General features: G+C 38.6%; 2 protein-coding genes across 3 annotated transcripts in view; one reads left to right on the top strand and one right to left on the bottom strand.

The window, feature by feature from the left end:
• Positions 1-603: 603 nt before the first annotated feature.
• On the bottom strand, positions 604-7130 carry samm50l (sorting and assembly machinery component 50 homolog, like). The gene is made up of 15 exons (XM_084110945.1): positions 6970-7130; positions 6658-6768; positions 6233-6334; positions 5805-5892; positions 5282-5388; positions 4377-4507; positions 4158-4245; positions 3949-4077; positions 3798-3869; positions 3584-3670; positions 3368-3438; positions 2259-2326; positions 1995-2141; positions 1500-1641; positions 604-1239 (listed from the first exon to the last, which is right to left on the bottom strand). Exons 1-15 carry the CDS (start codon positions 6988-6990, stop codon positions 1194-1196), a joined length of 1410 nt encoding a protein of 469 aa, XP_083967071.1. The 5' UTR covers positions 6991-7130; the 3' UTR covers positions 604-1193.
• A 1204-nt stretch (positions 7131-8334) lies between these two features.
• scube1 (signal peptide, CUB domain, EGF-like 1) overlaps positions 8335-12614 on the top strand; it is a 64784-nt gene continuing 60504 nt past the window's right edge. The window contains exons 1-2 of one of the 2 annotated variants that reach the window (XM_084111688.1): positions 8335-8544; positions 10315-10437. In XM_084111688.1, coding sequence (XP_083967814.1) covers positions 8337-8544; positions 10315-10437 — 331 coding nt within the window. In that variant the 5' untranslated portion in view covers positions 8335-8336. The remainder of the gene's footprint in view (positions 8545-10314; positions 10438-12614) is intronic. The other variant, XM_084111687.1, reaches the window with a different exon arrangement.

Below are 12614 nucleotides of genomic sequence, written 5' to 3' on the forward strand. Positions count from 1 at the left end.
GCAATGCAAAATGTAACGAGTAATTGCAAATTGGAGTAAAAAGTACATATACTCCTTCAAAAATGTAGTCAAGTAGAGAGTAAAAATTGCTTGTATCTTTGATACTGTCAAATTACAAAGTAGCCAAAAAGTTACTTAAGTACAGTAACTAAATACATTTACTCAAATACTTTACACCAATGCCTCAAGGTCAGTTATTTGGCTCTGCAAAATAGTTTGGACACATTTCAGTTTATTTTTCCATGACAGATATCAAGCTGTTCATGACCTGCCCGTCACCTTTGATGGACAGAAAAAATAGTTCTGATGTGTGTTTTGGCACTCAAGGGACTAAAACCACAGTTTTGTAACAAGATGAAAAAGTAGTTTAATATGAGCCTTTCTTTCATCTTTCAGATTTTTCAACCTCAAATGTTTATCGTTCACCCAGTAATGTCTCCAGCAGACCCTGTAATTTTCTTTCGATTAGCGGTTCACACGTACAACATTGGCCTGTAGGAAATGCCTTGTTAGATGTCTGTTGTGTTTGACAACTCAGTTTCAGCCGTTTAATGTAATAAAATATTTTGTGCTTTTCTTAAATGATGACAAAATAAGAGCAAATGCATTAGGGAACCAGGAGGTTTATTTCTTGTGCACAATATAACATAATTTTAAAGTTCAAACGATAATAAAAAGTGTCCTAATAATAAAGCACTGCTGGTGGATTTCACGAAGGGGACTTCAACTCTCTACTCATTCCGTGAGGTCAGTTTGAATCAAGTCAATTATCTACCGTAGTTTGGCATGACTGAAGTGACTGAAACGCTGGCTAACAAAAAACACATAAGGGTGGACGGTGGTGTGGATCTGAATCTCAGGTTTAACAGCTTGATCATGAATAATCACTAAAGCTCTCCTCATTGGAAACAACTGTAAAAGCCTAACTCTTTTAGCACCTGCAGTCTCCTTGCAGACTGGATAAGATGTCATATATCTTGGTTCACTTAACACTGGACACTTATTCAAACAGTGAGAGAGGTATGCAGGAAAAACACTTTTTTTGTCTAAAAGGTACAAAAACAAAGTGCATCCTCAGAGCGTGCATGCAGTAGGGATCCCTCAATTTGTGTTTAACATCCAAAAATATTACAAAAATCGTATGCGCTATCCCACAAATCCCTGCTGCAACAGTAGGACAGCAGTTGAGGAGATCACAGGAAACGGATACCTGCTCCAAACTGAACACCGTCACATATCCTGTCAGGGAACAAAAGATCATTTAGGTTTTAAATCAGAGGTTACAATGCTGTTACTAAATGTTGGGGAAATTAAAAACTATACTGAATCTGACAGTCCCAATGCGATGAATGGACAAATATTTTTTGGTCCTGAGACTTCAGACCACTTCTATTATTGTTTGCTATCAGTATGTGAAGAGAGTTTCAGCCAGTATAAAGCATTGCCTACCCAACCTTTATGCATGAATATGGTTCAGTGGATGTGTACAGTATATGCACCTGTCTCCGCTTTGAACACCCATGGGGAAGCAGTAATTGAGTTCAAGCCTAGCAATGTTTCCCAGGCGTAGAATTATACCAGCGCCGTAAGACCAACGGATACACTCCGCTAACTTCTGCAGATGTGCACGTGGTCCCTCTCCTACACAAACACAGTGCAGAATTACAGGCTAATACTACTGAACAGCTTGATTTACACCACATGAAGTTTTCATAATACTCTGCCCACTGTAGTCTCTAACTTGAAAGTGTAATCCTGGAGTTTAATTGCAACATTAGCGTCACCATGTGGACAAAAGGCTCCAATGCATATAATCAATCAATGACTATAGACTAGTGTTATTTTAGCAACTATTAATAGTAATAGTTTTTATTAATATTCTGAATTACTTTTAATATTTTTCATTTTAGTTAACAATAGTTAACTTAGTTAAAACTAATCAAATTTTTCTGAGACAAAGAAAAACCACAAGCTTTCAGCAAATGACTACTGACCGTAGTTGAGGTTGCAAAGGTTTCCAGCATTAAGGAAGAAGTGTGTTCTGAAGAGGTCAGCCAGACCGCCCTTGTTTGAGCGGAAGGGGAGGGGTGTGTAAAGGTGAAGCCCACCAGCCCAATACGCTTCCCCACCCAGATAATCACCTGATCAGGTAACATATCAAATCAGAAACATTAAGAAAAAACATTATACACAAAAATGTGTATGCTGTGATCATACCCTATGTATATACACACACACACACACACATACACCTGTACCTTCACTCTGAGGTCCTATACTGTACATGCCGAAACCTCTGACACTGGTTGGGCCGCCCAGGTAGAACCTGATAGAAAAACACACATGCACAATGTAATTTATAAAATGCTATAAACATAAAACCTCTGGCTTTAAAGCTGCTGCAAGCAAAAATCAGCCAATGAGAGATGGCTCTCCGCCTTAGACATGTTCAGGCTGGTTGACGTTATGGACCTATTATGCTTTACAAAGTTCCCAGATGACATACTACTTCCATCGAGATTCTGACGTGCACATACGAGGAGAGGATTTGTTAATGTCAGTGAAGCAGGGAAACTGACAGTGACATGACAACATGGCTAATGTCCGAATTACATTCATCCTTTATACTATATAAAACATACTTTTTTAGCGGTTGGGAAGTAATTACCTACTCATCTTTAATGAACTAATTCAAATTAAGTATGTGATTTTTGATGAGGCCCAAGTGTGAGAAGCTGAGAGTCATGGTTATAGTAAGGGGCGTGACATTTCCGGACCGAAACACTCTGGAAGTGATTGACTGACTGTCGAAGTGTTACTGACTGACTGGCGTGATATTTTCCCCCAAACCGCTTCACCAGAAACCCCGCCCTGATATCGGTTAAGGTTACAGTGACGGTTAGGTTTAGGGATCAGTGTTTGGTGTAGGCAATCAGAACTGTGATTGACATGACCAATAAAATCGTAAGAATCGACTGCTGGGCAGAGTTTCCGCTGAACTGGTTTGGTGGGGAAATAATTGCGCGACTGATTGGGAAGAGAGGTGTTGTAACCTTATGTGAAGAATAATGTGTTTTTGAACATTCAAGCATAAAAACCTATTCTAGTAGATCCTAAAAACAAAATCAAGACTTTGAAAAAGTGCATAATATGGCCTCTTTAATTCAGTCTCTAAATTAGTCTAAACATGTCTTTTCTGAATGCCTTTTTAATTGAGCACAGTGTGGTTTTATCATTATAAAAATGTCTCTTTAAACAATACAAGATGGTTTTTATTACCATAAATTTATAATCAATTATAACTATAAAACCTTTCAAGGAACAATGGGGCAACCACCTAAAAGCAAGCCAACAAACAAACACACACCTGTCAGCAATAGAGGTAGGCTGACGCCCAAGAGGAAAGAGCATCCCACCCCATAAAGATCCGGATAACACCTATAAGAGAAAATCATTAGAGCTACTTAATAATACTAATGTCCAAATATCACAAATGTCCTTTAATAGCAACGTTCTAAGGCAGTTAAAGCATGATAAACAATGTCAAAACCAGAACTATCTAGTGAATGAAGACCACACGCACCGATCCCCAGATAAATGGTTTGTTAAGCTGCAGCTCAACGTCCTCTTTGAGAAAGCTGGCATCTCCGCCGGTGTATCCTGCCAGCTCCTAAACCAACAGAGCATTGTCCAGACAGTTTTAATCAGTGATGGACATTGTGAGGCAAACTAACGGTGAGCGAAGAAATACAAAACAGCTACTGATAAGTTCTGGGCTGATGTTCAAGTTCACACACCTGGTTGATCCGCAGTAAGGCACCTCTTCGGGGCAGGATGGCAGAGTTCCTGGTGTCTACTACCATGGTGTGCTTGTAAAGAGACAAGAAATCCATGAAATCAGTCTGAAAGGACGGAGCCAAAACTTTAACACAACAGAGCAGAGCTTACAGAAAGGGCGGATTTAAGAGTGTGTCCGCTCTCCTCTCTCACGGCAAAGGAGGCGCTGCGGGCCAGACATCCCAGCTCACGCCACACACCCTCCCACTTCAGAGTGTGATCCGTCATCCACAGAGGGAACTGCAAGACACACATCACATATCTTTCATTATGAAGTACAACCAATGCCTTAAAATCACAAGTCACGTTTAATATCTTACACTGAGCTCTGTAGAAACTCCCCTGTCCGTCTCTTTTAGAGAGCTCCACGGGAACTGGCCGGTGACTTTGTACAGGTTCAGAGTGAAGCTACACAAAGCAAAGATATCTATTTAATATTACTGCTACATTTAAAGCTAAAACGTGCATGTGCATCTTAACATTGAAGAAAAGTTACACACTTCATCTTTAAAGTTTTACGTTGTTTGCAGAAAACATACTTGCGTTCATAATATCCCGACTGTGGTTTAAAGAAGGACAGGCCGTAGGACGTCTCCTTAGTTCCATAGGAAAACTGAAAGGTGAGCTTCTCTCCTCGGCCAATCATATTTGGAAGTTTAATACCCAAGACCTTTAGAGGTACAAACACACAAATGCAGTAACACAATAAGAAAGAGTGATAATTAGTGCTGTCAAATTGATTAATTGCGAAATATATATGTGTGTGTGTATGTATCTATATATTTACAACTTTTATGTTAGATGCAATTAATCGTGATAAAACGATCTGACAGCACTAGTGATAGTATAACAGTACTCACACTGACTGTAAATATTATTATAAATATTCATATTAAATATTATTCTAATCATAGCATGAAAGAAAATCTTATTTGAGAGTAAAAGTGCCATTTTAGTACTATGTATATACCAATATAGTGTTTATTCATATTTTGAATTAGCTTTTTTTAATATATATTTTCAGTTTTCGTGATTTTTTTTAGTTTTTAATATTTCCATCTGGCTTCCATTTATATGAAAATATATCATTTCAGTTTTATTTTTAGTCATTTTAGCACTTAAACTTATTAATTTATTTCAGGTTTGAAGTTTGTTTTTCATCCACTATTTATATTTTACTTTATTTTAGCTTTTCTTCAGTTACCGAAAACACAACAATAACAACAATGGTCAAAAAGATGATTGACAGGACATTTCACACATCACTCTGGTACTATTCCTGCAGTGTTGCAATGTGTAGCCACGGCCACAGTAAAATCTCATTGGTCCAAAATCCCATCCTTATCACAATTGGCTGTTGGTCATGCAGTATTTTTCAGTGTGGACAGAGACGTCACACCTGGTTAGGATGCAAAGTAATTTCTGTGTGCATAATGGTTCTTACCATACTGCCTTCATTGTTTCCAACCATGGTATTATAACTGCCTGTAAGTCGTTTAAGCTCGGTAACCTCAAATGTAACATCAAGTCCATTTGGCAGAGCATTGGCTCCTAAAGAGGAGATCAGAAAGACAGCATCTTATGAACAACACTGTAGCTGAATGTAATGCATGGTAGATTCCTCTATGAAATCAAATTCATAAATGAAAATTAGTATTGTAATTCTCCTATGTACTGTGTATACTGTATATACACACACACACATTTAATACTGAAAATAAAAAGGCTGACTTTTGGACCCACTGTTTTTTCTGTCTTTATGAGTATGTAAATGAGCTGGTGTAGGTTAATATTCTCCAGCACAGCGGTTTGCTTGAAGTACAATTTGTAAATGTTGAAAGTATAGAAGAGCGCAACAGCTCAGGATAGAAAAACTGGACGCTTCTACTGACCGTAGACATTAAGGTCTAGTTCGTTTTAAACTGTCCATAACTAAATTGGGCATGAAGATGTTATGGATGCTGTACCTTCTGAGACGTCAATCACCACCTCCACGTCTTTGAATATGCCAAGACGGAGCAACCTCTGTCTGGCCTCATGGGATTTTCTCATCACCTGAACAAAAGACTGGGCTTGTTACCTTGTCTACTAAATTGGTGATCAACCAATAGGGTTTCTTAATGGCTGATATATATGGCCTATTTAATGCTGATACATTGCATACAATTAATGTCAGCACATAAGACGTAGCTAGTAATAATTGTATCTATGTATCTAATAATCTATGCATTTACAGGCGTTTTTATACAAAGCAAAAATATATCTCAAATTGAAAAAAGTGCACTGTCCACTAAAACATGTTAATCTGCAAATCCGCCTTGGACCATTTTGGTCTATTGCTACTCATAATAACCAGTCCTAATAAACACTTTGACCTTCTTGACAGCTCACTTACTTCAACCAGGTTTCTGGCAGTGAAGACATCAGAGATTTCATAGCCCAAGTAATCCTCTTTAGTTCTGCCCAACCCTTCAATGTTGACATGCTGTACAACAACCTAGAAGAGAACAGAGATGTCATAGTGTGTGACTGCAGATTTTAGACATGATACAACGGTAATACCGTGTTTTTGGACATGCACAATAGTATTCTTAGAAGCACTTTGGAATACAATGTAAATATTATGGCATTGCCATCTAATAGCATCAGAGTTTTATGGTACTTTTTTGTAAGGGTGGTACAGTCAAAAATGAAAAGATATATTCATTTTCACTATATTCATGTACCATTAACCATATCCAAAACAAACAAACATGGTAGTATCATTTCATAAGTTTAAAACGATTTAAAAGAAGTCAGTGTCAGTTTAACACAACTTACATTTTTATTTTCTAAAACCTCTTGCTTAGTTTCTTGCACCGCCTCCATCATTTCCATATCATCTGTGTTGACGCCCAGATCTCGCCCATACATGGGGTAAGAATCCATACTCTACAAAAAAACAAAAAACAAAGAAACATTGCAAATATTCTGCACATATGCATAGCTAATATCCAATGTCATGCACATAAAGACGAGCAGCTTTATTTAACAATACAACAACAAGCAATAAACCAGCACAATAATTCAGAGCACAAGAGGTCACAGGCAAAACAAGAATATTTCACCCTGCGTTTTTAAGAAAACGCTTACCCGTGCGTGCACAGTCCCCATTGTTGGTGCAATAATATCCTAAACGCGTTAGAGCCGCTCCGTTGATCGTGGGAATGTAAAATATCGCAGTTATTATGAATCAGCGAACCCAACCCCCTTCAAGGAGGACGCCATGACACGCAACCGCTTGGCGTACCTGCACTGCGATTGGCTAGAATTATGTGACGTCACACACAGGCGGGTCCGCTGTGTTGCGGACGGCGCGTTCCTTTGCGTCGCGCGCGTTCACTCAACTTGTGCAGCGCGTTTCAGACACAGGATTTACTTGTGAAAAGGGCAAATGTAAAAGTTAAGAACTATACATGGTCTTTCAGACCTTCAGAGAGACAATTACTTCACAGCTAGGAGGACTCTGTCTGTTTGTTTGTTTGTCTGTCTGTCTGTCTCTTTGTTGTTTGTCTGTTTGTATGTTAGGGGCTGTCTGTGTTGTAAACCCTATATCGTGGACATGTTTCAAGTTTTGCTGATAATGCGTCAAAATTTCGTTTCGGTGCCTTGCATGAGGTCACGTAAAAACTATTATTTCTCACTTTAAAAGGCCCCCCCCCCCCCCCCCCCCCCCCCCGTGATTTTCAGGCCTGGAAAAAAATTATATTATTAGGCTAATATAATATAATCCTAATATAATCTTTAACAGTCATAAAGTAGTAGTCTGGGTTCTTTTCTTTTTTTAGAATATTTTTGTCATTTAGAAATAGCTTTTTGTGAATGTAAAATGCAATATTTATAAAATTAATTCAAAAATCATATCCAGTAATTACACGCAACTAGAAAAGTCATTCAAATGAATGTGTCGCTGTATAATGGCATAACCACAGTGCTTTTGACAATGTGTGTACTGCCATTCCGTCGGCAGGGGGCAGTATGACCCCTCCTGTGATTGGTATTTTATTGATTACCTGGCTTTAAATAAGCAGCTACTCTCACACAACCAAAACTCAAAAGCGATTTTTCTTTTTGTTTAACTATAAAGTTCAACTTTTAACATTCTGAGATGATTAGATTAATCCAAACTGAGAAACCCTTTCAGGAGGCAATGTTTAAATGTCCATTTAACAATTGCCTAGGAAAGGCTATAGATATGCTATCAGTTACATTTGTTATATTTATTGCCATAATTCAGACTGTTATTGCTTTTGTACTTTTTCATATGACATATAATGACCCTATCTATCTATCTATCTATCTATCTATCTATCTATCTATCTATCTATCTATCTATCTATCTATCTATCTATCTATCTAGATTTAGGCGCGCGCACAGAGAGAGAGAGAGAGAGAGCGTCTCTCTCTCTCTCTCTTTCTTTCTCTGTCCCCCTTTCTTCCACCTCCCATCTCCTCCTCAAATGTGCGCAAGCCAATCAGCAGGCGGCTGGAGCTCTCGTGCTCTCTTTGCCATCAGCAGAAATCCTTCTTATCAAAGAAACGCACAACTGGAGAAGTCCATTCACTCACAGCCTCTAACCATGGGTCCTGTCTGCTTCTCCTGGGACGTCTGTTTGTTTTTCCTCCTCATAAATACTTTGGATGTCATGGGAAATGTTGCAGTCGCAGGTAAATGTTCCATTCTATTCATTTTTTATTTATTTTTTGTATCTTTCACATAATTTTTGGGTAAAACTTTTAACACCTGATATTGGCTATAATTCAGTGGTTGCATGTTTGTATACAAATTATTTCAGTGTAATTGCAATGAATTCTGTATCATTAATTATTATTGCATTCATCTACAAAAACAATTTAGTCATAATATTTAAAATATTGCGCTCTCGTTATTGACATAAGAGCTGGAAAAACTTACGGAATAAGGCATTTGAACGCGTTTAACGCGCGGTTTTATGCTCTTGATATTTCTTAAGGAGAGCTCCTCGAACTCCCATAGGGTCTATAGGAACATGAGCCGCCCTGATAGGGTCTGTCCGGGGGGCTTATCGACCACTCACTCCTCCACCACCATCAATACGCATTGTGTCTCTCCATAATGAATGCCTGGAAAAAGTCAATAATGATACAAACAATAAAAACTGTCTGTTGGTTCTTTTTAACCACGACACGACTGAATGATTTGTGGTATTTTATATTTTCGTGTGTATTTAAGGTCAGACACAATGATTTTGCAAATAAACCGAGATGAATGACTCATCTCCAAATGAGTCTGACTATTGCGCATAAAGGACTTTTGGTTTTCCCGGTTTTCAGTCTTTTTAAATAGACAGCACTTTAACAGATTAAGTTATGGAATGCACAAACAAAACTTTAGAAAGGATTCTCTGTTTTTCTCTCTCTCTCACACACACACTTCATGTGTATTTATGGCTTGGATGTAAAGAGCGCACCGTTGCGCAAAAGGTGATCAGTTGGATTCTGCGACTTTTTACGTTTGCGTAAAGTTTAAAGAATTCACACGATTTCATGAAAAGACAAAGAAGAGTTTGGGTGGGTGGGTGGGGGGGGGGGGGGGGGGGGGGGGGTTGGGGGGGGCAGTGGTGTGTCACTGTTGGGGTGACAGGATTGAGTCTACACATCAATAACCAACCAAACCACCTCAACCTCTTCAAAAAGACAACATCTCCTAAATTAGCTTTCCAACATTCTCCCTCATTCATTCATTCATTCATTCATTCATTCATTCACCTCTGTATCTGGAGCATAATTTCTGCTTTTTAGGTGTATCAATATATCACTTTATTGGACCGTTTTACTTGGCTAAAAAGGCTAAACTTCTTCCTTCCGGACTGCCCTTGTCCTGTCTCAATAAGATTTTGTCATTTTTATTCTGTTCTCTTCAGTTTCACCTGTCTAAACCAGCAATACGATCCCCATAAGAGAAAGTAACCTGTTCTCAGAACAGACAAAGAGTAACATTTACCACACCCTGAATCTCCTGTCAAAAGAAACACATAAACATAGATTTTTCATTAAAGTCAATGTTTATCTAATTCAGCTGGACGAGATTGTCTTTTGTTAGATGGGTATGTGCTGCGCTGAGAAGGATTAGTTGTTTCTGGAACTCATTCTTGCTCTTCTGTTTGAATGTTATTCGGTTTTGCAACCAATATGAAAGATTAATGTAATGACCCTTCTCTGTTTTATTAGTTGTATTGTACTGATTTAAATAGAGAGGCTGTCATGCTTTTAGAAACTGACCTACTATTGAAGCATTAGATTTTCAGCTGCCTTAAACCAAAATAGGCACTTTATAAAGCATCTTCATCTAGTGACTTCTCTTATTTGCTGTCACTGTCTGATTTGACACAATTATCCTTTCAGATCGATGTATAACAAGCATTCAGCCTAATCTTATCCCATGTGATTACTCCACAGATGCCGACGAGTGCTCCGAAGCCACAGATGACTGTCACATCGACGCTCTCTGCCAGAACACTCCGAAGTCCTTCAAGTGCATCTGCAAGACTGGTTACAAGGGAGATGGCAAGCACTGCGAAGGTGGGCCAGACAGATCTCTCTCCTTCTGTTTCGCTCGTTCCGTCCCTGTCCGCCCGTCTCTCGCTGTCTCACACACACACACATACACACACTCAGTCAGGTCATCCAGCTGTTCTCTAGATCCTGCTGTGGGTCTTAATTAGTGAGGAGGAAGTGCAGTGTGAGGGTGAGAGGTGCTGGGAGGCCAAAACCTGCTCCAGTCTTTACACCTCCCTCTCCTGTTCTGCTCGAGAGCACAGCACAGCTGGAGCCAACACACACACACACACACACACACACACACACACACACACACACACACACACACACACGATCAGAGCGGATCACACTCACACATTCACTGAAACACTCATAGACACACATTAACATCACGCCACATCTCTGTGCACTCACATACATCTATTGAGCAGGTAATGGACATGCTTTTGGTCATAAATACATATGTTGGAAGAAAGTTCTGAATGTGGTTTTTGTAACAGAACAATTTAGTAGTTGATCGTTAGAGGTTAATTAATAGCTAATGTGATTTTTGGAGAACATAGTGACTGGAGAACAAAACAGTGATTGTCTAATTTAATAAAAAAAATTATTGAAATTCTATATTGGCATTATATTACAAAACATGGATAAACAATATGCATTTTTTCTAATTTAATATTTTTTTCAATAAAGATAATATATTTGCATTATATTACAAAAAATGATATACAATATGTATTTTTCTAATTTAATATTTTTTGACATATATTGATATATTTACATTAAATCTAAATATTTGCATTATATTAAACATGTTATATACGATATGCATTTTTCTACATCAATATTTTTACTTTACAAAATATGTTATCAGCACAACACTTTAAGTGAAAAGTAGAATTGAAAAATCTGCGAGAATTTTTTTTATACATTATTTAAAAAATAATATTTTCTTTGGTTATCCTCTAAAATTGTATAATTAAATACTCAAAGTTTATGCTCTATTTCTTATTTTATACTCTCAATTTCACACTTTCGTTTCATGGCTGAGCAGGTGCAGGGTGCAGTTATTGATAAATCAAGTGATGATTTTTAGGTCCAGGTTAAGTTAACCCAGGATGAAATTGCATTCAAGGATCTTGAATTTATCCATTTGTGCAAACGTACTCTCTCACGCACACACACACACACACCTCTGACTTCTAGCTGGTGCGATTAAAGACTGCGAGCTGGGCGTAATTGAGTTTGTGTGTGTCAGAGTATCACTGAGGTGCACCGAGCATGATGGACACTGTTAGAGCTGACAAACAGTCAGGTTATTCTCTCTCCCTGCTGTTTCCTGTTATTGTACGCTGTGTTCTTCATCTGTGGATTCTAGATTGTTCGTTTTGACGCACTCTCTCCCTGTTTCACCCACATGTGTGGAGCTTGTGTTTCAGGAAAAGGGTGAAATGAGCTCTCTACCTATTATGAAACCCGAAACCAATTCTCAGTTGCATTAATGAATTAGGTGGATGTGAAACGGCATTGCACCAGACTGCTCTTCAGTTAGCGCTTGATACTCCTGTCTGAGGCCAGACAGCGTGGGCTAGAACAACATCTTTTTATTTCTCTAAGGAAACACGGGGAATGTTCTGGACTTTACAGAAGCCTTTTCCTCCCACCTTCAAACCGCAGTCTACGGTCGCGGGGCAATGAGGCTGTCAGTTATGTTGAATCCGACCGGTCTGCTTTGGTCTTAGCATGTTAACTATGCGTGCGTCTCTTCTCTTTTTTTTTCTTCTTTTCTTTTTGCTCTTATTCTGTCTGAGCGGACATTCCGTCCACAGTGTAATGTGGTGTATTGTGGGGAGTGAGGGGGCTGTTTTGTCTGAAGCAAAAAAATCCCATTAACACCCCCAATACCCACCCTTTAATTAAAGCCCTGCGTGTTTGGCTTTGAAGAAAATTAAGAAAATGCTTGCTAACACTCGAATGCAGTCATTGTGTCTGTCTGCACATTAGTGTTACATGAAGTCTGTTGAGCATGAGGACATTCAGAACCCATCTCTTTAATATCTCAATTGTTTCTTGTAGACAACAAATAGGCTAAATGGAGACTTTTAGCTGAAGTCTCCTGCTTTTTAGATGTTTCTCCTCTAAAAAGATCCTAGCAATCCAGGTGTGTCGCAGAAAATGTCTTAAACTGTGCTCTTATT

This window comes from Abramis brama (assembly GCF_963993115.1).
Source record: "Abramis brama genome assembly, chromosome: 4".
NCBI lineage: Eukaryota > Metazoa > Chordata > Actinopteri > Cypriniformes > Leuciscidae > Abramis > Abramis brama.

What these genes read in the sequence shown, in the direction of transcription:
- samm50l (XM_084110945.1), bottom strand. Translation starts at nt 6,990, where the DNA reads ATGGGGACTGTGCACGCACGG. An exon ending in TGGGGACTGTGCACGCACGG is followed by an intron (nt 6,769 to 6,969) that starts GTAAGCGTTTTC and finishes GTTTTTTTGTAG; the next exon opens with AGTATGGATTCTTACCCCAT. An exon ending in GAGTTTCTACAGAGCTCAGT is followed by an intron (nt 4,078 to 4,157) that starts GTAAGATATTAA and finishes TGTGTCTTGCAG; the next exon opens with TTCCCTCTGTGGATGACGGA.